Below are 27597 nucleotides of genomic sequence, written 5' to 3'. Positions count from 1 at the left end.
TGATTTTTCCCTCCAGGAGGACCCAAGAAGGCATATGAAGTCACCTATAAAACAGATTCAGGGATAAACACGGACCTCTATGACATTGTCATGGTGGCTACTCCACTGACCAGCAAAACATCCCATATCACTTTTCTAAACTTTAATCCACCCATCCCGGATTTTCATCAATACCACCTCTACCACTTGGTGTCAACTCTTGTTCGTGGGCGATTGAATCCACCTTTCTTTGGCTTAGCGGCAACTGATAGCGTGGGCCTTTCTAACATTCTCACCACTGACACCCCAAATTCATTTGTTTACAGCATCGCAGTGTCGACCCCTGTAAAAAAGGAGGCCAGTCTTCAATCTAAGCCAACAACCGATTCAGCTGTTTGGAAAATCTTTTCCTCAGGATCTCTTACCAAGGAGCAGCTTAATTTGCTGTTTGCATCTTATGATTCTGTAGAGGAGCAGGAGTGGCTTGCATACCCTCAGTATAACCCTCCAGAGAAGTGCCCTCCCATCATACTCCATGATCGCATATACTATCTCAATAGCATAGAGTGGGCAGCAAGTGCTATGGAAATGAGTGCCATTGCAGCCCATAATGCAGCACTCCTTGCCTACCACCGTTGGTATGGGAATACAGAGATGATTGACCAAGAAGGATTGTATGAGAAACTGAAAACCGAGCTTTGAAGTATCACCAACATCCTTTTCTCAAACCTCCTTCCTCTCATGCTCCCAAATGAAATCCCAAGATGACAAGAAGGGTCGAGTCCCTGTGAGACAGGGATGTTGTCATCGTCCTTAGTTGAACCAAAGTAATCAGTGGTGGGTTTGAAGGAGGTAGAGGGTTCAGTCAAAGATGAATATATAACCGTTGTCCATAATTCTGTCTTTAAACCTATTATGTAAATCTTTGAGGACATTTTTCAGTCTAGGCTGAAACCAGGTACAAAACTAAGGAATTCAATATGTCAGATGTGTTTGTTATAAATTAATTTGGTACCTTTCTAAACTTTGGAGTAGTCATCACTGGTTTTGTGGAATTTGTTGTGGAGAGAGGATAGGAGTTGGAGGCAAGAATTACTAGTTTGTGTGATCTTGGGCATGAAGCTCTTTTTGAGCCTTATTTTCCTCATTTGAGAAATGAGGGGACTAGGTGGGATAGTTAATCTCTAAGGTCCTCTCCTTACTAGCTCTGAGATTTATAATCTAGTACCCAAAGGCTATCAATAATGGGATAAACTAATTTCCTTTTTCAGTACTATACACTCTATCCCTCTTCATTGTAAATGTGCCATTGCCAAACACCCTTTTTGAAGGCCAAATTCTTAATCCTGTCGCTCTATTGTGCTTTTTTTTTTTTTAAATGATAAGGCTCAGGTACTTTTTAATATTATATTTCCTCTAAGATATCAAAGCAGAAGTCACTAGTGTTCAGTCTGGAAGGAAGACCAAAAGTGAGTAAGGATTATTACCATTTGGAGAGTCAGGAAATCTTTCTATTCTCAAATCCACCTCTAAAGTTGACTTAACCATTTCCCTGTAGTGTTATTATTCAGTAGAGTATTTAACAGGTTCACTTTAAGAATGATTAATGAAATTGAAAATTCTTTTAAAAGTACTCTAGAAGTCTATGCTTCTAAACTGTTAGTCTTGCCTTCGTATTTTTTTAAAGTAGGTAGTTAAATGGGCATTTTTAAAAGTTCTGGCCCAGTAGATATTATTGAAAAAAATCTCATTTCTAGAGCTAATACTGTGGAAGCAGCCTTCCATCTGAAGGATTTAGGTTAAGGCTGGAGCAAGCCCAACCACATCTGAATCAGACCAGATTGCAGCATGGTGTAGAAGACAGAATGTTGGACTTAGAGCAAGATCTGGGTTTTAATTCTGCCTCAGATACTTACTATGTGTGTCAACCCTTGGGAAGCTATATAACCTTTCTGGGCCTGTTTATTTATAAAGATTACGGTAGAGTTGGACTCCACACCTTAAGATCCCCTTCAGCTCCTAATCCCTAACAAAGGTGTATTTTTGTATAGCCCTGGATTAACAAGGGATTGCTATGGCTTCAAAGCTCAGTGGGCAAAGAGATCAAAATTAGCCAATGGGTGATAAGTACCCATAATAGGCTACTATGCACCTGGGAAAAAATAGGTTGTGAATAGCTTGAGTGTTCATGTAAAATCCTGTTATCATCAACTCCAAAAATAGTAAAGAGAAAAAAGTGAAAAAATGTGCATTAAGATTCACATGAAAATGATAATTCCATACTAAGTCTCTCTAGCTTTTCTTTAACTTTAGGGTTTGGGAGCAGGGAAAGAACATTGTGTAGTGAAGTGTGAAAGAGCTGCCACTGAGCTTCTGGGAAGAACAATCAGAAAACTCAACTAGAGCCAGTTCTTGGTTTACCTACCATCAGAGGGAAAGATCAAGTACTTAATTAGAATTCATTACATAAAAGAAAACGAGCAAAAAACCCCCTAGGTTGTGTACAAAAAACAAATCATCACTGCTTTATTACATTAGGGAATTTTTATCCAATAAAGCACTGAGGAGAGCCCTCCAAAGGGTTGTAGAAAGCAGTCCTACCACAGAAGTCAGTTAACTCAGTGAAATTTTGCAGCTGAGCAGTAATTAGTGGATGTCACTATTTAATATTCTTTTTGCAAAGCCCTGGGGATAGGCGATTGACATTCTTTTAAGGCAGATATTGAGCTTACACATAATGTGGTTGTTAGAGGGTGCTATGTCTGCTTTTAACGTTCCTAGGCTAATTATTAAAATCAAGAATTGGTTTAAAAAACCATCATTTCCCCTTTTGTAGATTCTTCCAGTTAATGGATATAGAGCATAACGTCCCATGTGTATATGCTGAAGATTGACCGATGAGTAATATAACAAGATTTGAAAAAGATCATGTCTGTCATTAATACTGCCTTCAGCTACTTTTTCTTTGAGATAGCGCACCAGTTGTAAACTTAGATGTTAAGGACAGGTAGGATCTGCTCTCACTGTTAATAAAGTTCTGCCAGGGAAGCCAGTTATCAGTAGATAACTTGCTCATGATGCAGTGGAGCCTCAGTATGTGTTTTTGGAGGGTTGTTTTGTGAAAAGGGTTACAGATACTTAACAGCAAAACAGGGCGATTCTGGGTTAAAAGGTTTGTGGGCTGATTTTTTTTTCCGTGGTCTCTCATTCTGGGGAATGGTGGGGCTGGATCATTTATGGAAGTGCTGTCACCAGAGAACAGGTTTTATCCTGTTTGATTGTCATGCTTCTTACTACACTGTTAAAAGGATAAGCCTAGGCCATGTCACTTTTTTCATAATTCTAACTCAGGGGCCTAAATAATATAACCTATATATGAATCCTAGCCTGAGCTTTTAGAGGAAGAAACACTATACCCTGCTTAACCCTACAAATGATTTCCTGTGGAGTTTTTACCTAATTAAGGCCTGGCTAAGGATTTATACCCCCACCTCCCATATTTTTTTCTTGCTCACAGTGAACTTGAAAATAAAGAAATATGCCACTCTGTCCAGTGTCTTTATTTTACCTGTATTAATGTAAATAGAATACAAAAGCCAAAATGGCCATAGAACCAATATTCTAAATAGTTTCAGTTTAACAGTACTTTTAAATTTAAAGGAACTCTCTGATTATCTTTAACTTGTAGCATCAAACAAAACTGAAGAATTTTAAAAAAGGCATCATTACTACATGGTTTCCTTTCAGGAGTACCCAAGAGAAAGAAAACATCTAAACATCTTACAAAAAGTTTATTTTCAAAAAGTTAAACAAAAAATATACAATGACTAATTTTATGTATCAAAAGAAAAAAAAAGAGGCTCTTGGGAATGAAAGGGGTAAGTGGAGACCCAGAGCATCATCCATGCTTCATTCCTTATACTCGTTCCAAGGCTTCTAACATAATGATACTGTTTCCTCGGATTACCTAAGAAAGAACAAAGCTGTTAGTAAAGCAGTACATGAAACCTGGCTATAGAAATAAAAATGAACTTCAAACAAATCACCAGAAATCACTAAGTAAGAATGGAATCCACCACTATCACATTCTCTAGCTGAAAACTATTTACTTCCCTTGTGCTTTGTGTTCCAGAGTTTTTTCTAATGAGAGTTTCTGGAGCCTGTGAAGACCATTTTGTATATGAGCATGTAACCAAACTATCTAGCAACTGAGTTTTGCATAGGAGTTTTTTTCTCTTGTGTGTTATGACAGAGAATTTCAATGTACTATGGATTATTAAAAGATCCAGTTCAGAGGTGAGCAACCTTTTGAAGAGAAGAGGCCTGGGCTCAAATCCAAATCCTGACATTTACCAGCTTAACTTGCGAGCCATCAATTTCAAACAAACTAACCAATAAGAATTCATTAGATACTACTGTGCCACTGCCATGAAGTCACTGCAGTAAGGGCAGAACAGACTGTACTTAAACTGTTTTACCACTTACTTCCTTTCATCCCATTAGGTCTAAAAGGCCTTGCTTTTTCCAGTCTTTTTTTAAAAAAAGGTGACTATGCTTGGCATTGCTACATAAAGTATCAGTTTAGGACTTCTCAGTTAATACTTTGGTAGGAATTAGTTTACAGCCGGAGCTCAAAGCCAAAGAATATAGAATTTTTTTTAGCATTGGGAGGCAGGGGAGAAAAATGGAATGCTATGCAAACCAACTCCAAATTCCCAATGCTTCCTACTGAGAATTACTACTGGCCCCTCAATGCCAATTCACAGTTCAGCTTGGGCTTATAGATCTCCCCAATCTAGACCCATGCTTGTATGAACTACTTAGTTCCCTGTTACATCAGAATTCACTGTCACTAAACTCCTGGATCTCCTGATAACATCAGTGGCGTGCACTTTCTCCTTAAAACAGAAAACTGGTATCATGAGCACCCATACAACCACAGCTCAATTTTAATGTCCAGGAAGTGATTATCCATAAAACTGAATAAAGTTATAGGTCAAGGTGGCATCCAACCTAAAATAAAATTCAATTTCAGATTATCTCTATTAATGGTAAAAAGAACGATGGGAATCCATATGAATTTGTATCTGACATGGAGATTTGCAACAGAATGAAAAGAATTCACATTGTAGAGAGGCTGTTAGCTGAAATTATGTTAGCCAACTTAGTCATCCTGCCTCAAGAGATCAATGATTGCACAAAGCATGAGAGATACAAAGACATAAGACAACACAGACCTCACTCTCGTGACAAAGTGGGGAAGTGGAACATGCACATAAATACTTCAAGCCAAAGTCCTGAAAAACTGGAGGAAGGAGATAACTTTCAGCTTGGGAAGATCTGGGAATGCTTCATGGAGGACACCTGAGTTAAAGCTTTTTAAAGGAAAGAGGGGTAGAAGTTGAAAAGTTTTTTTTCCCAGGCACGAGACAATATGATGAATGCAGGTACTTTAAGTATCAAATAATACTCTAGTTAGGAAATCTGACCTCTAGACAATGAAATGTTTATTATAGTTTAAAAGATTTGAGTGGGACAAACCACAAAGTGGCTGAATCTTGACTGCAATCTGCTTTTCATCTGTCCATACTTGAGTTTGAAAGAAGCCAGAAAGTCCATCTATAGAACATCTTCAAAAAAGTGAAGAGAATTAGCTTTCCAGGTGTAGAAAGTTATTGAAGATGAAGGATGGATTAGTAATTAGTAGTCTCTGAGGAATCCAGGTATATTTAACTGATTTACACCAGTAGCCTGATATGACCGTTAGCTTTCTTACATTCCAAATTTATGCTCATAACACAAGCACTGTGCCTGGTAAGCTTAATAAATGCTTACTAACTACAATTATCTCAAAAATTGTTACTTACCACCATTCCAATATTGTTCTGTTGCCCACCTGGTGCCATCTCTACACATTCATCAATCACAAGATTCATAAATGGATCAAACCCCCGCAATATTCCTTGGACGTGCCTCCCACCATTTAATTTCACTAAGAAAAAAAGTGAAATTTTAGCAAAATTGTCCATTAACCATTCTAAGAAAAAATGAATAATAATTACTAACATTTGCATATTGCTTCAACATTGGCAAAGTGCTTTATTATCTTGTTTGATCCTTCAAGCCCAGGGCTCTACAGCACCTCGAGGTCCATCCTGGCTATACAACATTAAGTAACATAAAGCACAAATATGTGACTTAAGATCACCTCTTGCCCACTTAAGATACTGTGCCAAAGTAACTCACTGAACTTTCAAAAAGTAACATCATAAAAAAGAATATTTCATTCAATTGGCTTCAGTTAAAAGTGTGAATTAGTGATTAAAAAAAAGAAATTAAATTATTTCAGGATGTTAAGAAACAAATTGGAATTGATCAAGTGTTATCTTGTGGAGGGTCTAGTAAGTATTTTAGTAAGATGAATGATCAAAATGATCACAGGTATGTCAGTTATTTATGAAGCTTTTAAAACTATAAGAGACTATTAAAGTAGTCTGAATTTTAAATATTCTTCCTAAAGTGATTTCTTAATTTGTACTTACTATGACTTTTAACAGAGAGAGATTGCAGTTCTACCCCCATACAAATTGTTACAACTGAGTTAGAGGTTTTAGTATACATTATTTCAATTTTAACTAATTGTATTGAATTAGATACTGCCCAGACCCACATAAATAAAAACTTGAAACATTTGTTAGTAGAATCATCTTAAATAACTTACATGATAGCTTCTTGTCCATAAATCTGAAAAAGCAAAAGCAAAAGGGGGGAAGTAAAATAACACTTCCAAACTTTTTAAAAAAATTTATTTTGATTTATCAACTATCACTTCCATAAGCTTTTGAGTTTTAAAATTTTTCTCCCTTTCCCTCTCCACCTCCCTCCCCAAGACAGCATGAAATCTGATATAGGATATACATATACATTTCTATTAAACATATTTTCACATTAGTCATGTTGTAAGAAAGAATTAGAACCAACAGGAGGAACCACAAGAAAGAGAAAACAAAACAGAAGAAAAAAATAGCAAATAGTACGCTTCGATATGCATTCAAACAAGATAGTTCTTTCTTTGGATGTGGATAGCATTTTCCATCATAAGACCTGTGGAGATGTCTTAGATCCTTGCATTGCTGAGAAGGACTAAGTCTATCAACATTAGTCATCTTACAACGTGGCTGTTACTGTGTATACCATTCTGGTTCTGCTCACTTCACTCAGCATCAGTCCATACAAGTCTTTCCAGGTTTTTCTGAAGTCTGCCTGCTCATCATTTCTTAGAGCACAACAGTATTCCATTACATTCATATACCACAATTTGTTCAGTCATTCCCCAATTGATGGGCATCCTCTCAATTTCCAATTCTTTACTACCACATAAAAAGCTGCTATAAATATTTTTGTACATGTGGGTCCTTTTCCCATTTGTATGATCTCTTTGGGATACAGCCCTAGAAGTGCTATTGCTGGGTGTGCACATTTTTATAGCCCTTTGGGCATACAAACTTTTTTTTTTAAGCACAAGAATGAATGTCCAAAAAACCAATCACAGGAGTTGCAGCAGTCAGTTGCTTAAATCTCATGAGGAATGGGTAAAGAAGATACCTGAACTTCCTAAATTGATATAACTGTCTTTTGTTGGGGGCAGCTGGGGTGTCAAACTAATGTAAATTTAGATCAAATTGACCCTAAAATCACTATTTTCATTAATTTTTGTAAATATTAAGCATATTATATAAGTGCAAATTCCCAAAATTGTCCTGTCTGAAATTACTCAAATTTTTCTTCAGATTCAGAGACAAATGTCACCTGTGGCTCATTTTATTTTATGTTAAAGCAGCAGTTAAAAAAAAATTAAGATAAACTCTTTTATGAAGTAATTTGATGTTTTCCAACATCACACGTAGATTTACTTTTTTGGGGGTGGGGTGGGGTGGTAGGCAATGGGGTTAAGTGACTTGCCCAGGGTCACACAGCTAGTAAGCATCAAGTGTCTACGGTTGGATTTGAACTCAGATCCTGTTGACTCCAAGGCCAGAGCTGTATCCACTGTGCCACCTAGTTACTCCAAATATGTGTAGATTTAGAACAAAACACATAATAGAGTTTTTTTTCCCCTGGGGGAGAAGGGTGATTGTCTTATATTAATTGTATTTTTTTTACTGTAAAAAAATTAACATTTCAGCCAGCTTAACATTAGAAACTTAAAGTACTATATTATGTTATTAATTCAGTGTTCACCTTTTTCTTTTAGGTGTTCACTGATTGGAAGGGTCAGATTTTCCTACTTTTTTCAATTCCCAAAATATTTTTGCTTACAATGAATTAGTCCAAAGGAAAAAAAGATGTAAGTTACTGATGAAACCTGAATTAGTAATAACAGTCTGGGGAACCCTGATATGTTTGATTTACACCAGTAGTCTATGAAATGGCCCTAAAACAAATGGCTTTCTTATGTAATTCAGGATTGCTCCTGGTAGCAAATATTAAGAATGACAGAAAAGCTGAGCTGGAAAAATTCAATAAGCTGTTGTGCCCTATTTTTATTTCATTATTTTTCTACATGGGTTTATAATACTTGGATCATGAAATAAGAGAATTTAGCTCAACCTTTTTAAGGATGAGAAAACGGAGGCCCACCTAAGAACTTCTATTCCTATCTGTGACATTAATCCAGACTCCTATCACTACCCTGACTTGGTTTTCACAATAATTTTTTGTGTTAGAAGGGGACCACAGAGGTCATTAAATATAATGTATAATTGAATTTTTTATAACTTACATGACCAGCATTCACCTAGCTTGTGCCTGAAGACCTTCACTAAGGGAACCCTACTCATTCTACTTTTGTTAGAAGTTCTTCCTCACATCAGGAGTAAGTTTGCCTTTTTTGCTACTTCTATCTATTGCTCTTGGTTCTAATGTATGGGGCCTAATGTCCTCTGGAACATCTCCAGTTTAAAAATGTCCTCCATAAACTGGTGGTCTCTGGAGGGTAGGAAGTAGAGGGACAATTACCTCCCATTCCTGGAAGCAATGTCCACCTCTCCTTGTGCCAGCTGACACTGCACAGCTTTTGACTCCCATATCAAGATGCTGACTCCCGTGGAGTTTGCAGTCCACTAAAAAAACCCAGATATGATACTGTAACCATTTCTCCCTATCCTGGCCTTGAGCTCAATTCTCCTCTTCCCCCAACTTTACAAGTTTATATTTATATTTATCCCTATAGAATTTCATCTTATTAGATTTTGCCCAACATTCTAGTCTGACAAGATCTTTCTGTTTCCCTATTGTCAACCAGCACGTTAACTATCACTGGCCCCCTTCTAGCCCTTTTCCATGAAAGTGCTTTGCAAAATTTAAAGCATCATATAAATGTAAGTTAGTGTTATCCCTCTTTCCTTTCCTTCCATATCTCAAAACTCATCTACAATAAGCCTCCCTCTATCTCAGTCTTCCTTTCCCCTCAAGGTTATTATTTTATATTAAAGCAGCAGTTAAAAAAAATTAAGATAAACTCTTTTATGAAGTAATTTGGAATAAGTGTCCTTGATCTTATCTCCTCCCAGCTCTTCCAGTATTTCATTTGATTTATTCTAGTTCAAAAAGCATTTCCCTCCTGACTCTAAGATACAAACTCCTGAGGTGGGCAAATTTATAGCTGTCAATAACCTACCTTTTCAAATGTATTTCATATAATTTCCCTTTATGTTCTGGCCCAAATGCCTTACTATTCTCTGAATCTGTTATCCCACTCATACACAATCACACAAGTCATCTCTTGTTGGACCCTCTGTTCCCCTCCCCATGCAGGGCCTCATCTCTGCCTGTCAGAATTCTCATCTTCCTTTGAACCTAATTCAGGTGCTCTCTTCTCCAGGAAGCTTTTCCTGATCCTTCCAGTTCTTAATGCTCTCTTCCTCAAGTTACTGGTTCTTAATTTATGTTTAAACATTGTATCTCCCAGTAGACTTAAGTTCCTAGAGGGTAGGGACTGTTAATTTTGTCTCCACATCCCCAATACTGTCTTGCATATAATAGGTTACTTCTTATAAGTTTGATGAATTAGATTCCTAAAATTCAGAGCTGGAAATTAATTTAGAGATTATCTAGTCTGATGTTCTTATTTTACAGATGAGGAAACAGCCTCAGAAGTGAAGTGATTTGCCCAAGGTTACCCAGTGGCAGACCTAGAACCAGAAGATTGGGCAATAGCTTTCAAGGCACTTAAATTACTATCATCTCTCGCCACAGGCTTCTTCCTCTCTAACTACAAATATGCTCAGGTGTTTCCAATCTTGAAATACCAAAACAAAAGTTTCCCTAAATCTTTCTACTCCCTTCAGGTATCATCCTATCTTACTAAATTCAGGGAAACACTGATTAAGCATCTACTATATAAAAATGATTCTAGTCCTCAAGAAACTTCTAGGGGGGAAGGAAATAAGCATTTACATAGCACCTATTATGTGCAGGGCAATGTGCTAAGTGCTTCACAAACATCTAATCCAGGGGTGGGGAACCTGCAGCCTGGAGGCCACATGTGGCCCACTAGGTCCTCAAGTGCAGTCCTTTTGACGTGTGGCCTCAAGGCCGCAAGTTCTCCACTCCAATCTAATCTGATCCTTAAAAGAACCTTGTTAGGCGGATGCCTTCATGATCCCTGTTTTACAGTTGAGGAAACAAGAGGCAGACAGAGGTTAAGTGACTTGTCCAGGGTCACAAAGGTTGGATTCGAACTTGGGTCTTCTTGATTGCAGGCTAAGGGCTCCCTCTACTTCACCACCTAGCTACAATGGAATAAGACACAAGCACAATACAAGGAAAACTGAGATGGGAGAAGCTGAGAACTAAGAAAAGCTTCAAGAAGGAGATGGAACCAGAGGTGAGTACCTAAGACAAGGAATACTTTTAGGGCCTAAACAAGACACCTCTACTTTATTACTCATTTATTCAACCACATGCAATCCATACCCAACGAAAATAGCTTTCTCAAAGTTCACCAATGGTATCCTACTTGCCAAAACCTTTTTTTGGGGGGGAGGGGGATGGGGGAGAAGATGCATCACTGGATCAAGCCCTTACTTAAATGTTGACTTCCTCTTCGATATCTTTCCTTCCCTTGGCTTTCATGATATTCCACTCCAGGTTCTCCTAATATGTCTAATGACTTCTTTCACCTGATTTTTCTCCTCTTGCCCACTTAACCTAGGCATTGCCCAGGCTTCTATATTGAGCCATGTCCTTTTTCCTTTTTATACTCACCAACTTTGCTATCAAATTCACTTCCAGTTTCAATAAGTTTTATGAGACTGACTCCTGAATTTATATTCAACTGTGAAATGTACTGGGTTCCATAATAATAATAGCTAGTATTTATATAGCTTGGCAAAGCACTTGTCACAAATGTCTAATTTTATGCTCATAACAACCACGAAAGTAGGTGGCATTATTTCATTTTCCAAATGAGACAAGCAAACAGAAGTGACTTGCCCAGAGTCACACAGCTAGGAAGCATCTGAGGTAAGAGTGAAACTCAGGTTCTCCTAAATTCAGGGTCAGCAGCCTTACCCACTCCATTACTTAGCTGCTCCAGACCTCCATGTTCTACTAGCATTTTAAAGCAAGTGTTCAAACTCATCTTTCCTTCCAAACCTACTATTAGTCTTGACTTCCCTATTTTTGCTAATGGCACCACAACTCCCCTAGTCATTTATGCTTAAATCACAGTCCTATCTCCAATTCCTCTCAGTGGATTGGGAGGGGCAGAGGGGAAAAGAAGGCTGAAATGCTGCTTCCATAAAACTAATATGATGTATTGATCACTTTTGCTGAATTGAGTTTCTCCCCCACCCTACTTTTCTTTCTTATTCTTTTATTACAAGGTATGGCTCTCTTGGGTAGGAAAGGAGTGGGATATATTGGGAAATAAAGGCAATGTTAAAACATTTAAGACATTTTTAAAAAGAAGAGAAACAATGAGTAGTACATTTCATAGCACTACATAAAAGTGAGTTTGGTCAAGCCACTTCCCCTCTGGACCTCAGTTTCCACATCTGTAAAATGAAGGCATTGCATTAGATGTGCCTTCTTTCTATCTGATTAGGTCTTGTGTACTCATTCCACTTTAAGCTCTGACGTTCCAGAACTTAAATGGAACGGCTCCACCATTCCATATGCTACAAAAAAAACCATGGCCTAAGTGTGTGACAGGTAAAAAAATCTCAAGGTGCAACGAGAAGCTGGGAAATCTTGCTCCATTTAAACCACCTTTGACAAGTCATCGTTTCTCTCTGAGCCTGTTTACTCTTCTGTCAAATGAAGTGGTGGGAATTACCTCTAAACTCACATCGTTTTAAATTCCATTTTCCAAACAGCTTACACAGCGATATCAGCGAGCATTTATTTTAAACTCTAAAGAAACCGTGAGGGAATCTTAACGTGGTAGACGCAAGGTCTGAATCGCCTTGCTATTAATCTGTTCACCCTGTCGCAGCCAACATCGCCTCCCAAACTAAAGGCCACTCAACCACTGCTGTCCGAGAAAGAATGAATGAATGGAGCGCGAGACACCACAAGAGGCCGATCTTGTGCGCGCGCGCCCCTCCCCCGCCCCACGTGGCCAGGGTCGGAGCGAAGGCCGGGAGCGCGGCGCATGCTGGGAAGCAGAAGACTCTAATCGTCTTCCTCAGGGCTCCCTCACGACTCGGTGCAGGTTGAGCTGAACCCTCAGGGCCCTCCAGTAGCCAGGTCACCGTACTCACTTTTTTAGTTCGGGTGGGTGCGCTTTGCTCATTTTGTTTCAGTTGCGGCCTTTCGCCTCCTCCCTGTACAATCCTCGGCGTTGCTCACGCTTCCCTTGCCGCCACTGACGCCACCCTACGTCTGGCATCATCGGCTCCAGCGAACCAATCATAAGCCGAGAAGCCCCGCCTCGCGCCGGTGCAGTCAACCGACGTACTGCCACTGAGGTGGGCGGGATTGGGAACTAGCCCGATAATTGAATAGTTTGTAGGATTTCAGCGCGCAGCTGGGGCTTGGAGAATCTGTTATCGCCTTTGGGGAAAGGAGACGGAGACGGCACAGAGGGAAGGGGCTTGTCTGAGGCAAAGGCAGATAAGCAGTTGGTGGAAAGGACTCAAAAATAGGTCCCTCTATTCCCAGTGTGTGCTATTTTAACACCACTCCGTGCTGCTTTAAATCCCTGAACGTGTCTTACTGAAATTAGGAAACACTGAATAGGACTATAAAAGACCTAGGACTGGAAGGGCATTTAGAGATCATCTAGTTTAAACCACTTTACAGATAAGGAAACTGAGGCCCAGTGAAGTTGCTTGAGTGCGGACTACACTTACAAAATGGCCAGTATGGTGAATTTAGGTAAGCTGATCCTCTTATTACAAATATCCAGGGCTGTACCTGCATGGGAGTCAGGCTCACAGCCATGTCACAATGAGAAGGCGTGAGAATCATATAATCAAGGTGGGAAAATCCATGCTTATATCAATAAATCAAGGAGTGTGCAGGGATTGTAATTTTGTGAACCTTAAAAGTATCCTACCTGGGAATGCCCAAAAGATCTGATTTATAACCTTAAAAGTATCCTACCTGGGAATGCCCAAAAGATCTGATTTATCAGAATGGATAATTTCCTCCACCAGGAATAAATCAGTCTATGAATCGCAGAATCAGAAAACCTGAGAGTTGGAAGGGATCTAAGTGACCATCTAGTCTAACCCATATACGAAAAGAATCCCCGCTGACAAGTGATCATCCTGATTAGATAGCTTCTGCTTCTGAGGAGGAATTTACACTTTTGGACAGCTCTATTTCTTAGGAAGTTTTCCCTAATACCAAGCCTAAATTTGCCTCTTTGCCAGCTTTCACCCATTGCTTCTAATTCTGCCCTCTGTGACCAGACAAACCCATAAAATGCAAAGTGAAGTTATCATTTACCTCATGGGGCTGTTGAGTGTATCAAATGAGATGATATGTAAATCACTTTGCAAATCTTAAAGTACTATATAATTGCTAGCTACAAACATTATTCATATTTTAATGTAGCTCAAGATCATATTAACTTATATGGTTACATCACACTGCTGATTTGCATTGACTTTTGTAACCCACTAAAACACAGATGTTTTTCATAACAGCTGCTATCTAATCAAGCCTCCCCGACCTCGTACATGCTGAAGTTGACTTTTTGTACCAAAGACTTTATGTACCCAAAGGTAGGTAGAACTTTACAAATCTGAAGAGAATTCTCTGTTATGTAACAAGTCATCTTATGGACTCCAATCAGAGGGCACTACCTTGTGAGGGAATCCATTTCACTTTTGGATAGATCTAATTATTTGAAAGTTTTTCCTGACATCAAGCCTAAACTTCCTCCACAACTTCTACCCACTGCATCTAAACCACTGTTTTACAGATGAAGCAACTGAAGCCCAGTAAAGTTGCTTGAGTGACTACACTTGCAAAGTGGTTAATATGCAAAATGGGCCTCTCTGAATTTATCTAGGATGATCTTAAGCCCATAAGCATGAAGCCTCTTGGACATCACAATAATGAGGCAGGAGAATTATATAATGGAAAGGGAAAATATCTTCCCTCTGGGGCCAAGGGGAACAAATCTTTCAAATACTTGAAGATAGCTATCATGTCCCCCAAATATTGTCTGCTCCAAGCTAAAAACATCCTTTGTTCCTAGAAGTTAGTGTTGGACTTAGAATCAAGATTCAGGTTTGGATCCTGCCTTGGACACCATAGTTGTGTAACACTGGACAAATATCACTCCTTCAGTTTTCTACTTTGTAAAATTGGAATAACACTACCTACTCTCTCAGGTTGTTGGTTCAAATGAGAAAGAGAAGGCAATCTATTGTGGAAACTTTAAAGCATTATATATTAGTTATTGTATGGCATGAGCTCAAAGCCCTTCATAGTCCTGCTGGTCTTCCTCTAGACGTCTTCCAGCTTATCAGTGCCCTTCCTAAACAAATGCACCCAGAACTATACAAAGTACATCAGATATGGTCTGAACAGGATACATGACAATGGAGCTACACCTTCCTTACTTTATACTCAATGTAGATATTCTGAACCATATGTAAGGCTTTGAATTTACTCATACTAAATTAACTTTAATAGATTTGGCCTGTTCTTTTTTGAATACTGTCAATCAGTGGATTATCACTTTATCCATTATTCCATATTGCCACTACTGTATAAAAATGAGTTTTTATAAAGAAGCTACAATTATCTGTTCATAATAGTTGTGATTTTAAAGATTATCCCTCACATCTTCGTGTTCTTATTTTTGTCCACGTTTCCACATAAATTCTCCCTCATGGATTTACTAGTGTGATAAAAATACAAAATGGTCATCAATCTATTAGTGATAAGAACAAAAATTTAGAATAGGTGTTGAGAGGTTCTTCCTTAACATAATAAAATGTCTAATCAAGATATCATTAATTTGTGGTTTTGGAGAACTTCATTTTTCTCTCTGGTTCCCAGTTTCCCTAGGCAAGTTCTAAGGTCTTAGTCTATAATTCTTTCTATAATCCATATTCCTAGATGTCTACCACCAATTACAAGCATTCATCAGGATGTCCTGTAGACTTAGCACTGCCAGGTACACAAATAATATAACACTAAAGGGCCCACTCAGCAAATTCTGTCCCTGAGAGAATTTGGAACCCAAAGTTTTAAAAACAAATGTTAAAAATTGTTTTCACATGCAACTGCGAAATAAGATATATAGGCAATGGGGTATAGAAATCTATCTTTCCCTACAGGAAAATAGAAAGGGAAGGGAGTAAGAGAAGGGGGGTGAGATAGAAGGGAGGGCAGATTAGGGGGAAGGGGTATTCAAAATGCAGTCTTGGGGTGGGGGGAGGGACAAGATGGGGAGAAAATGTGGAACTCAAAATCTTGTGGAGGTGAATGTTGAAAACTAAACTAAATAAAAAACAAATTCTCTCCCTGGCAATCTCTTCCTTGTTCACCATGGAAACACCCCAACCTCCCTGATTCCAGAAGCAAGGGGAAGCCAAAAGACAGAACATTTTACATGTAAACTCCTTGCCTTAAATTTCATGACTGTTAGAACTAGAAGGATCTTGAGATTTAGTTTAACCTCCTCATTTTATATGAAGAATTTGAGGCCCAGAGAAATGAAGGGACTCATCCAAGGTCTTATGGGAAAAAATGTGTTTTCACTAGAACTGGAATTTATCTTGCTTATCTGAAATCAAAGTAATCTTAATGATTACATACTTCATAGAATGTCTGAGTTGGCATCTCTCAATGAGACCTCAAGGACCACCAGCTAGTCCAATCCCCTGTCATAGAAGGGCACAGGTCAATGCCACGCAACTGATGCCCAGGTTTCTTGATTTCTACTCCAGTAGGAATCTTCCTGAAGGCATGAACAATGCCTCTACTAAATGTCAGAAATGGGTTTAGGTGTAAATGGGTTAGTTCCTGCATATGTGCTTAAGTGATGTTTCTGATATCTATGTAAATACATTTATGAGAAAATATTGAGAACCAGGTAAAATATATCATTGTCCAGATGTAAACAGAAAATCAGTCCACTACTGGGGGAAGTAAAAAAAAAATCAAACTATTTATTTTTTAATCAAACCACTAGGAAAATATGACATAGCCTTGAAACACTGAGCAGGAAGGCTATGTTAATTGCATTCAACAAGAAGTTGGTATAAAGAGAACAAGATCTTTTCCAACACAATGCCTGGTACTAACATGTTGCTCAAAGTTTTAACCAACAGTGATAACTGGAAAATTGATGCTAGCTGCCTCCTGTACTCCAGGGTAGAAAAAAGCTCTCCCTTGCAACCTGCTTAGAAGTTTAAGCTGTCTTCCTACCCATTCCTGTCCTAAAAGGGTCCTCTCAACAAGTTGTTTCTGTTGAAAAGGGCAAATGAGCAGGACCAGGGTCAGGCATAATATCTTTTTTAGCTTTGAGGAAAACTAACTTTCCCCCAAACCAATCATCTACCATTGCATTAAACAAGAGGCTTCAGATTGTTCTGCAAGCAAAAAGAGGCTTTCTTTGGCTTTAGTCAAAACCGTTTCATGTTAATCTCAAAAAACACTTTAACTGAAGTGTTGCCCTTGTAGTAACTTCCTGAAGGGCAAGAAAAAGTAACACGAGCAGCACTCCTAGAGAAGCCAACGTGAAGGAACCTGAGCGTCACGTGCCTGGTGGGAGCTTTCCCTTTGATGATCTTGCTTGGTGTCCCAGCTGAAAGCTGGCGTGAGCACTGTCTTCATCAAAGGAAGGATCACCTGATTAGAGCTCAGTGGTCTAATCCAAGCAACTCCCTTTCCCCAGACTCCCCTCTGAATGCCAGTTCTTGTACTGGGGAGAAAATACGACTGTGTTTCTCTTTTCCAATCAGCAGCAAACTCATGGCTGCTGCTTTCTGTTCTATGAGAAATGGTTTAATTAAGTGGATGTGAAGTTGGCACTAAACAAATGTGGACAGCTACTTCAGGGATTCATACCAGATAGGAGGTGAGCTGGGGGAGAACTGCTAATACCTATGAACCCAAACAGTCATTTCAGCTTCTAGGAATGGAATATCTCTGAACTAGCTGAAAGCCATTAAGGGCTCCAACAGACAGAACAGGAGTCATCTTCACCAAAGGGATAGGCTGGGTATTATTAGCCCTCCATGCTACCTCCAAACTAGATGAGTACCAGTTTCTTCCATTTCTTCACCTATGGGCTAAAACATATAATGGAACCAACAGAGTCCAGAGGCAGATGCAAAATTCCCATAAAGTATTCTTAAACTTGCTACCAACCTCAATTTCTTCATTCTTAAATTTTCACTGAAAGGTAAAAATTTCCATACATTTTTACACATAGACCCATTCTCCCACCCCAGATGACTACTGACAATGACTCTATTTTGCAATAGATGCCAGGGAATCCTTCATCTTCTTGGTCATGGTGGGGATGAGGTGCATGTGGTCATCAACACATTTGGTCACACAGGACTCTAGCTGCCTTTTCACCTGCTGCTCCTTGCTCCCAGCATCCATCAAGTCTTTGGCTTTGTCATTGCAGTGCATGGTGCATCGAGCCAGGCGGTCCTGTAATCAGAAAGCATAAGTCAGGGATATAATTAACATTCTGATAACATGGTGTCAGCTACAACCTGAACAGTATTAGCAAAGCAAATGGGAACCAGGGGATGGAATAAACCATTTTTTAAGAATACTTTTCCAGGAAACATAGAGGTTAAGTTAGTTCAAGGGTCCTTAGTCAACAACTTGATCTCTCTAACTGATATGGTAAGAGCAATGGCCCTGGAGTCAGAGAATCTCTGTCCGAAACTTGATTGTGATGCTCACAGCCTGGGTGGCCTTGGGCAAACTACTCAACCTCCCTGAGTCTCTTATCTCTAAATTGAAGGGGTTGGACTAGGTGACCTCTAAAGTCCCTTTCAGCACTAAAGCTACAAATCTATGATAAAACCTTTGTAAATTTTGAAACTTATCCTTATGGGCCTTAGTACTTTAGTCTATAGAGCTCTTACTTTCTTGCCCTTGTTTATTAGGGCTATAGATTTTACAAGGGTTTCTTTCAGTGGCTGTTCATAGGCATCTGAGGGTCTTGTAGTGGCAAGGGAAGCTTTCTCTCCACTTATCTAAGTCTCACTCATCCTTCAAGATTTGGCCCAAGACTCCCCACACTACAACTGTAAAGATGATTTAGAAGTCATCTAGTTTAACCCTTACTTATGTCAGAATTCCTGTTATAGCATTTGGTGCAGGGGAGAATTAATACAGTATCTGCGTGAAGGTATTCCTAGTGACCTCCTTCCTGTCTAAGCTTCTAAGTCCACAACTTATCCTGGAGCACTTAAACTCACTACAGGGAAACAGACAACAAAAGAGGTGGTAAACCAAAACCAGACATCCCTGATCTAATTTATAAAAAAAACCAAACAAACCCAAAAAACCAAAACCAAAAACACCCAGAATACTTCCTGAATGCTTACTTGCCTGCAGAAGAGAATATGGAAAAAGCAATATGGTCTATCAGATCATAGTTGAAAGGGGCCCTGTAATGGTAATCAGGAGCATCAGAAATTAGACTACAGGCACCACTGGCTAACATCATAAAGGGGAACCAACAGTATTGTCTGATTCAGCCCATCCCACCAGAACATTCACCTTTAAGGATGACTGCATATATTGTATATTCCCCTTTATCCCTTGCTATGGTGTTGGAATAGTCATAGAGAGGGGATCATCAATCAATAATTTTTTTTTAACAGCAGCTATTATGTAAAGCAAAGTCCTAGATTTGGGGTAGAAAGACACATTTAAGTTCCTTCATCCCTCTGGGTTTCAGTTTTCTCATCTGAAAAGTAAGGATTAGAAAGGATAACTCAAAAAACAAAACAAAAACAACAAAAAAAAGAAAGGATAACTTTTTTTTTTGGGGGGGGAGGCAAATGGGGTTAAGTGACTTGCCCAGAGTCACACAGCTAGTAAGTGTTATATGTCTGAGGCCAGAATTGAACTCAGGTCCTCCTGACTCCAGGGCTGGTGCTCTATCCACTGTACCACTTAGCTGCTGAAGGGATAACTTTTAAGGTCCCATTCAACTGTAATTCTGGCCACCACTGTAGAGTATACAGAATGTGTAAAGATGGTCCGTGTGTTTAAGTTTATAATCCAGGTAGGATTCAAGGCTTATACACAGAGGAAAGAAAAAAACATATAAATAAGTGAAAGATTTTGTGTTTTAGAGACCCAGACATGGAAGAGACTAGGAGTTGGAGCAGTATTAGACACTGTATCCCATATCTTCTACCCAGATGTTGTTGTAGGAATTCCTATGGGAAAATTTAGACTAGATTGAGCTCTAATGTTTCTATTCCAATTTTAGATTGGGAAGGGTACATGGAAGCAGTGGGACTTGGGCAGAATCTTGAAAGATGGGTAGGATTTGGATGAATGAAGAGAAAGCATCCCTCACTTGACTTCAGGAACCCCTAAAGATGCCTGTGAATATTCACAGAAAGAAATCCTTTAAAAATCTATATCCCTGATAAAGGTATTACTTTGTCCTCTGGTTTGAGATAGTAAAAAGTAGGCAGAAATTAAGAAGCTTGGCCTTTATAATGCTCAGGGATCACAGCATAATAGTTGTAAAGAAGGAAGTGGGTTAGAGTGCCGGATGTGGAAGTCAGAGAGATCCGAGTTAGAATCCTGCCTCAGACCAGCTATGTGACCTGGGGGAAGTCACTTAATCTCTCTTTGCTTCATTTTTTACATCCGTAAAATGGAGATAATAGCACTTACTTCACAGGTCTATTGTGAGGTTCAAAGGAGATAACATGTCAAGTGCTTTGCCAACTTAAAAGTGCAATCTAAATGTTAGCTTTTATTAGAGCCCAGGACTTCTCACTCCAAATCCAGTGCTCTCCACACTACACCTCTCCAGTGCTGGAAGAGACCATAGAAATCTACTCTAAGCCCATCGTTTTATTTGGCTTACATGGCTTTATTTATTCCCATGGGGACTGCGGAAGAAGTTTCAAAGTTTATACTGGGTTTGGCAACTGATGTCAGTCTTATATGCAATTGTATAGGTGACTAAGGCCAATTCGTTTTTTTTTAATTCGCTTATTCTTCTGTACCACAGTAAGTCATTCCCCCAACCACTGGGCATGTCTTATTTCCAGGACACATATATGTACGCGTGTGTGTGTGTGTGTGTGTGTGTGTGTGTGTGTGTGTGTGAGAGAGAGAGAGAGAGATTTACATACAAGGTTCTTTTTCTCTCTCAATAAAGGAATCTTTAAGTCAAAGGGGCATGAACAATCTGGCAAATACTCTTGCTTAATTTAAAAATGTTATCCAGAAAGGTTGAACCAATTTATAACTTCAGCAAGGCTGAATTAGCATGCCTCTCTTCCCATAGTTCTTCCAACAATGAGTTTTGCCATCTTTGGTTACCGGATATGTAAGGCCATACCCCAGGGTTGTTTTAATTTATATTTCTATGATTATTACTCATTCTGAAAATTTTTCTCGGGTTCATATTTTGAACATGATATATTTTTATTTTGAAAAAACTGTTCATAGCCTTTGACTACCTGTTTGGAGTACATTTTCACTGGCAACACCCCATGCTTGGAATGTTATACCTCCTCATCTCCATCCCCTTTCTTCCTTTAAGTCTCAGATAAAAGTCCACAAGAAACCTTTTCTAGGCGTCTTTAATCTTAGTGCCTTCTCTGTGAGGTTACCTCAAATTTATCCTGTGTTTATTTTTTTTTTGTCCCTTGTTTTGGCATGTTATTCTTCCCCTCCCCTCCATGTGAGCTCCTTGAGGGCATGGGCTGTTCTTGCCTTTCTTTGTATCCCCCTCACTTAGCACAGTACCTGGCATACAGCAAGTACTCGATGTAATGCTTACTCACTTGCTTAGTCTAATAAATTTGTGTTATTTATAGATTTTGAATGTCAGATATAGAAGATATTTAACAGAAAAATATAGGAGATAATTACATAGTTTCCCCTCAATCAGTAGCTTTTCTTTTAATTCTGAACCAGTTTTACTTGTGCAAAAGCTCTTAAATTTTATATAAAAAAGATTATCTTTTACAATCTCGTATATCCTATGTCTGGTTATACGTGTTCCCACAATCTAGATATTCTTGTCTGTTTTTTAATGTATTACATGACCTTTATGTTAAGATTACTTATCCATTTGGAATTTATAGCGTATATAGTATAGGATGCTGATCTAAACCTGTTTTTTGCCAGAGTGCTTTCTATTTTCCTAGCAGTTCTCATGGATTAAAGAGTTTCTTTTCCAGTAGTGTATATTCTTGACCCAATGCATAGTTGAGAAGGGGAAGAGTGAAAAGGGCCTTGGATTTGGAGACACCTGAATTAAAATTCTAGCTCTGCTATTTCATACTTCTGTGACCTTGGACAAATCACTTACTACGGCTAGTCCTTGGTTTCTAGGTTATCTGTCAAACCCGAAGGTCGGACTAAATAAAATTCGCTCCAGCTTCAGATACTATGAACTAAGTAAGTATGCTGCCTATTAAAAAAATGGTCATCAGGTTCTTGGCTAGGTACATGATTCTAATAGTTTCTATGGGAAAATCAAATCCAGCTTATGTCACACTTTATAACATTCTTCCAGGAAGATAAGCTACTATAAATATGGAAACTGCCAGCACTAACATAAATGTTAACAGAATCAAACCATAGATCTAGAAATGGAGCTGAGGGAATTTTGAACTTGTCATCTCTGATGAGAAGATGAGCCTCACCTGGAATTTCTCCAGTTCACTGGTCACAAGGGCCTGTGCCTGGGCCAAGGGAGCATGGCAGCGTTCAATGCACTGATGAACCTGCTGCATGGAGGCCTGGGTATCTTCACAGCAGCCGGCGCTGCACCGGAACATGGTACCCTACAAAAGACACAGAAGGTGGAAAGGTCAAGTAGGAACACATTCTTCACCCCAGGGTGAAAGACAAGCAAAAGTAGAAACTGAAAGACATGGAAGACACAGTACTGCATGATGGAAAGCACGCAAGACTGAAGTTAGGGGAATCTTGGATTTAAATACTGCCAATGACACTTCTTAACTTCTTGCCTTTGACTATGGACAGAGCACTTAATCCCTTTGTTCATCAATTTCCCCATCTGTCAAATGAAGATAATCTACCTGTAGAGTACCTATCCATAGAGGGCTAAAGTAAGGATCAAATCAGACAACAAGCACAAAGCACTAGGAAGACCTCAAAGTTTTATGCAAATGCAAGCTATTGTGATAGAACAAGATATGGTAATAGAAAAGAGGTGAAAAGTACACTTCTGCACCATTCCTGTCACCCATTCACTAAAAAGCCTACCCCTCCCACTTATAAAACAGGTAGACTCTAGAATCTCAAAGCCAGAAGTGAAATCATAGGCTATCTAGTTCAACCCATCTTTGAACAAGAATATCCTTTACATTTTCCCCCAAAACTGGCTATTTAGTCTCACCTGGAGACCTCCAGTGATGGAGAACTTCCTAATCCTGCTACCTCCAAGGCAGCCCAGCCCAAACTATTTTGGGATAAGTCTAATTGTTAGGAGGTTTTTTCTTATATCAAATCCAAGCCTGACTCTCTGCAACTGTTACCCACTGCTCCCGCTCTGGGCCTTTGGGCCCAAACAAAACAACTTTAATTTTTTTTCCATATGAAAATAACTGACATTTACATAGTATTTTAAGTCTACAAAGCTTTATGTATACATTTACCTCATTTGCGCTAGGTAAGATCTGAATTCAAATACAGTCTCGGACACTGACTAGCCAAATGACCCTGGGCAAATCATTTACCCTCTCTGTGCCTCAACTTTCTAACCTGTAAAATTAGGATAATAACAACACCTAGCTCCTAAAATTGTTGTGAGGATCAAATAAGATAATATTTAAACTGCTTGAAAAGTGTGAGCTGTTCTTACAAGGAGCAAGGTTACATTTATATAGCACCTACTATGTGCTAAACACCATGTGCAGAGTATTGCCAGGTACCCTAGTAATAAGATAAAAAGTTTAGATAAAATACAGTCTTTGTTCTTATAAAGTTTATACTTTTTGAACAGTTACTGAGTTAAGAAGGAATCATAAAAATTGATTTGGTATATAAAATCCTGTACAGGCAGTCAGAGGATGGATAGAAGATCTAGCCCAAAAGTCAAAGGGTCATTAAACTATGATGCAGGTGCCACCCAACCAACAAATGTCCCTTGAGGACACCTGTCCAGCAGCTATGACATGGTTTTCAGGAACATACCAAATTCAGTATAAAGGAAGGGATTTCTGCATAGAACAAGATTAGTAGTTCCCAACCTAGGGTTTTTGCAAATGGTCTGTGTGTATCCCTATGTGGTACCATAAATCACATTTGTGCAAAGAACTTACTTAAATGTCATACACAAAGCTATATAAGGGAAGGAGCTTGGTGCCTTCATCCTGGTGACTCAAGGCCTTGGTGTGCAGGGCCTCTGTTTGATAGTGCTTTTATTACCTTCTGTTCAGTCCTACCCCATTATTCCCGGGGTAAGGAAATACTTGCCACGTGAAGCATTTTCTTAATAAAAATACACCTAACCCTAAGGCTTGTGCTTTCAAATTCAATAATCCATTTATTCAACATGTACTGGATGCAGAAAAATGGTAAGCCCTTGGAGAGCACATAGTTTTTTACAGAGCCCCCCAACAAGGTCCCTTTACAAGGGCTCACGACTTAGGCCCTCGGGCACACAGGGGTCAGTAACCTGCCACCCGTCCAGAGTGGAAGCTCAAGCTTCAGAAACTTCGTTTAGGGGCGGCTAGGATAGAACACCGGCCCTGAAGTCAGAAGGACCTGAGTTCAAATCCTATCTCAGACCAAACCCAAAACTTACTAGCTGTGTGACCTTGAGAGAGAGAGAGAGAGAGAGAGAGAGAGAGAGAGAGAGAGAGAGAGAAGAGAGTAATTAATTTCGTTTGAACTTGGGTCCTCCTAACCCAAGTGCATGGTGCTGAGCATGCCAGGCCGCTTCTCCTAACTCTGGGTGGGGAGGTGGGTTCCATGGCCTGTGATGATGGGACGGTACAGCACCGAGGGTGGGCATTCGAAGGAGAGCCTGGAGACAAGAGGAGAGGCAACAGTTGCCCACGAAGCACCCCCAAGCTGGCACCGGGAGACGAAGACTTGAGACCGAATACAGCTTTCCAATTTAAGAGCTTATTAAGACTTTAGGTTCCCACCCACCTATCGGACCCTGTCCCTCATTTTGCTGCAAGTCCTTGTAGTTTAGTAAAGAGAGAGAGTGAGTTTGTGTGTGTGATTGCCCTCTGCCCCTTCTCCCCACCGCACTCAAGAACATAATCATCTCCGTTTTCAAGAACGAGGTAACTGAGTCTCGGAAGGGGACGGGGTAAGTGACCTACCCAAGGTCACTGCTGCTGCTGTCGCCCCGGGCGGGTCTCGACCTGGCGGCCAGCGCTCCTTCCTCGCGGCCTCCAAGGCAGCGTCCACATGGCACTGATCAGAGGTTCTCCGCCCTTCAGTGACCTTGGGAGGGCTCCCTTCCCTCCACCTCAGGGCGCCTCAGTTTCCCTGTGTGTAAACTAAAGGGGGGATGGGTTGGAATCAATGTTCTGGGCGTCTCGGTTTCCTCGTGTGTAAAATAAGGTGGGTTGGATTAGGTGCTTTGCGTCTCGGTTTCCCGGGGCGTAAAATTAGGGGGGATTGGACTTGATGCCGGCGCACCTCACAGCGGGGGGTGGGGTGGGGTTGCTGCTCTGCGCCTCAGTTTCCCTGCGTGTAAAATGAGGGTTAGGCTTGGACCTGGCGCTCTGCGCCTCAGTTTTCCCGCGTGTGAAATGAGAGGGTTTGGCCTCGGCGGCTACTAACTAAGGGCCCTTCCATGACTCAGTGGTATGGTCCTGGGAGAGGGCTCCCGCCTGCCCTCCCGCCGCCGCTACCTGCATCTTGCGGATATTCTCCCGCTCCAGCCCTTTCACCATGGTGTCCACCGCTTCCTGCACCCGCAGCTGCTGCGACTCCGCCATGGCGCACACCCCCACCCCCAGCCCCGCGCCCTGCCCCGCTCTGCCCGAGCGCTCTAGCCCGAGGTCCACATGGAGCCCCACAGCCGCCCCGCCCCCCTCGGACCGCCCACTTCCGGCGTCCGTCGCCGGTGGCGCTCCCCAGCAACCAGAGAGTCCCACCGAGCGACCCTTCCTTCCGTCTTACCTGTGCGGGGCGGTGCTTCCCCCTCGCGGCGGAGAAGAGGAACTTGCAGCGCCCGCTCCGGCCGGTAGTTCCTCTGGCCGGGCGGGGTCCCTCTCCCGGCCTTCCTAAGGAAGCACATCCAGGACAACCCTCTTATTTTACAAGCCGGGAAACTGAGCAGCACAGATGTGAAGTGAGTGGTTCAGACTGCAAGTGGATGGCCTGGGATTTGAACCCAGGCACTAAGCCTTCATCTCTAGCAGTCCTTTTATCATTTCATCTGGCTGCTTCCTTATAATTAGCAAACGTCTTTTACACGTGTATATAGGGCTTTAAAGCCCACGTATGGCTTTGAGAGTGTTGGGGCCTTTAGAGTTGGAATATCTTACGGGGGTTAAGGTTCATAGGATCATTAGAGGTAGTGACGCTTAGTGCTTAGCACAAAAAAATTGATTTGTTTTGCTTCAAAACAAAGCAGGGGGCAGCTAGGGGACACAGTGGATAGAGTACCAGCCCTGAAGTCAGAAGGACCTGGGTTCAAATCCGGTCTCAGACCAAACACTTGACACTTACTAGCTGTGTGACCATGGGCAAGTCACTTAACCCCAATTGCCTAAAAAGGAAAAAAAATACAAAGAAAACAAAACAAAACATCACTATAATGTCCCCTGTCTCCTCCTCCCCTGCCAGCCAACCCATATAACCTTTTTTTTTTTTTGGCCAGGCAATTGGGGTTAAGTGACTTGCCCAGGGTCACACAGCTAGTATGTGTCAAGTGTTTTGTCTGAGGTCAGATTTGAACTCAGGTCCTCTGACTTCAGGACTGATTCTCTATCCACTGGGTCACCTAGCTGCCTCCAGAGTGTTTTTCAAAGACAAAAAAAAAAGAAAAGAAAAAATTATCCAAATCGATCAATACATCAAAAAAAAAGGTCTGAGAATATGTACAGTATCTGTTGTTTGTTCTTTGCTCTAAAGAGGACCAGTGACCTCATGAGGTGATGTCTTGACTTGTGTGTGAGTTGGATTTAAGTGAGGCAGAGCTGCACAAAGTTGTCAGCTTCACTCTTTCTTCCAGAGTCATCAAAGTCCAGGCACAGGACAAACGTCAAGAGACTGTCAGATGGCCCTGCATGCAGTGGATGACCTTGACACGGTGGATGTCTGACCCAGCTCTAAGCACTCCACAGTGCCTGCTTCAGCTGCCTTGGTGGCAGTTGGAACAAATTATTCTCATCTACCCATTCCTTAGGAGGTAAGTCTTCACATGCTTGGGTAGACATCCCCCCTAACTCACCAATGGGTTTGAGGCCAGTCAGTTACCCTGGACCTGGCTTAGCCCATCTGCATAATTCCAAATTATTTTGCATAACAGTTGATGAGATTCACACCTCCAGTAATACATTATACTAACATTCCATTAATACATTGTATTAATGTTCCTGTCCCTATAATATTTGATCAATAATCAATCCACCATTTATTAAATCAACAAGTATTTATCAAAAGGCTACTAGGTACCTACTAGGTGCTGGGGTTACAAAGACAAAAATAAAACAATCCCTTCTTTCAAAGAGTTTACATTCTAAACATTGACTCTTTTCATCCTTCAACATCATATATTTGTCATTCAAAAATATATAGAGATTATGCTAAAAAAACTTCGTTGGATGTGGCATTGTCATCACTAAGTCTGCAAAGTAACAAACCTTTCCTAACATCCATTTCAATACCATATCATAATCAAGTGAGCATCTTTAATTAGATCTATTGCTTCATCTACTTGCAGTGCAATTGAAAGGTGCAGCTATGGTTTTAGGAGTG

General features: G+C 40.4%; 3 protein-coding genes across 4 annotated transcripts in view; 1 reads left to right on the top strand and 2 right to left on the bottom strand.

The window, feature by feature from the left end:
* Positions 1–3526, top strand: part of PCYOX1 (prenylcysteine oxidase 1) — a 29037-nt gene extending 25511 nt beyond the window's left edge. Inside the window, exon 6 of the mRNA XM_020985327.2 lies at positions 17–3526. Coding sequence (XP_020840986.1) covers positions 17–681 — 665 coding nt within the window. The 3' untranslated portion in view covers positions 682–3526. The remainder of the gene's footprint in view (positions 1–16) is intronic.
* A 225-nt stretch (positions 3527–3751) lies between these two features.
* Positions 3752–12887, bottom strand: SNRPG (small nuclear ribonucleoprotein polypeptide G). The gene is made up of 4 exons (XM_020985338.2): positions 12747–12887; positions 6701–6723; positions 5847–5971; positions 3752–3946 (listed from the first exon to the last, which is right to left on the bottom strand). Exons 1-4 carry the CDS (start codon positions 12776–12778, stop codon positions 3896–3898), a joined length of 231 nt encoding a protein of 76 aa, XP_020840997.1. The 5' UTR covers positions 12779–12887; the 3' UTR covers positions 3752–3895.
* Positions 12888–16599: 3712 nt separating this feature from the next.
* FAM136A (family with sequence similarity 136 member A) lies at positions 16600–25690 on the bottom strand. 2 transcript variants are annotated; one of them, XM_020985336.2, is made up of 3 exons: positions 25524–25690; positions 22329–22469; positions 16600–18114 (listed from the first exon to the last, which is right to left on the bottom strand). In XM_020985336.2, exons 1-3 carry the CDS (start codon positions 25608–25610, stop codon positions 17926–17928), a joined length of 417 nt encoding a protein of 138 aa, XP_020840995.1. In that variant the 5' UTR covers positions 25611–25690; the 3' UTR covers positions 16600–17925. The 2 variants fall into 2 exon arrangements, with proteins under 2 accessions (XP_020840995.1, XP_078005686.1); XM_078149560.1 differs by lacking the exon at positions 25524–25690 and adding an exon at positions 24987–25126.
* Between the last annotated feature and the right edge of the window lie 1907 nt (positions 25691–27597).

This window comes from Phascolarctos cinereus, unplaced genomic scaffold, assembly GCF_003287225.1.
Source record: "Phascolarctos cinereus isolate Bilbo 61053 unplaced genomic scaffold, phaCin_HiC Scaffold_2;HRSCAF=192, whole genome shotgun sequence".
Taxonomy (NCBI): Eukaryota; Metazoa; Chordata; class Mammalia; order Diprotodontia; family Phascolarctidae; genus Phascolarctos; species Phascolarctos cinereus.
Note: the sequence above shows the minus strand (reverse complement) of the source record. Positions and strands in the feature narration are given on the sequence as shown.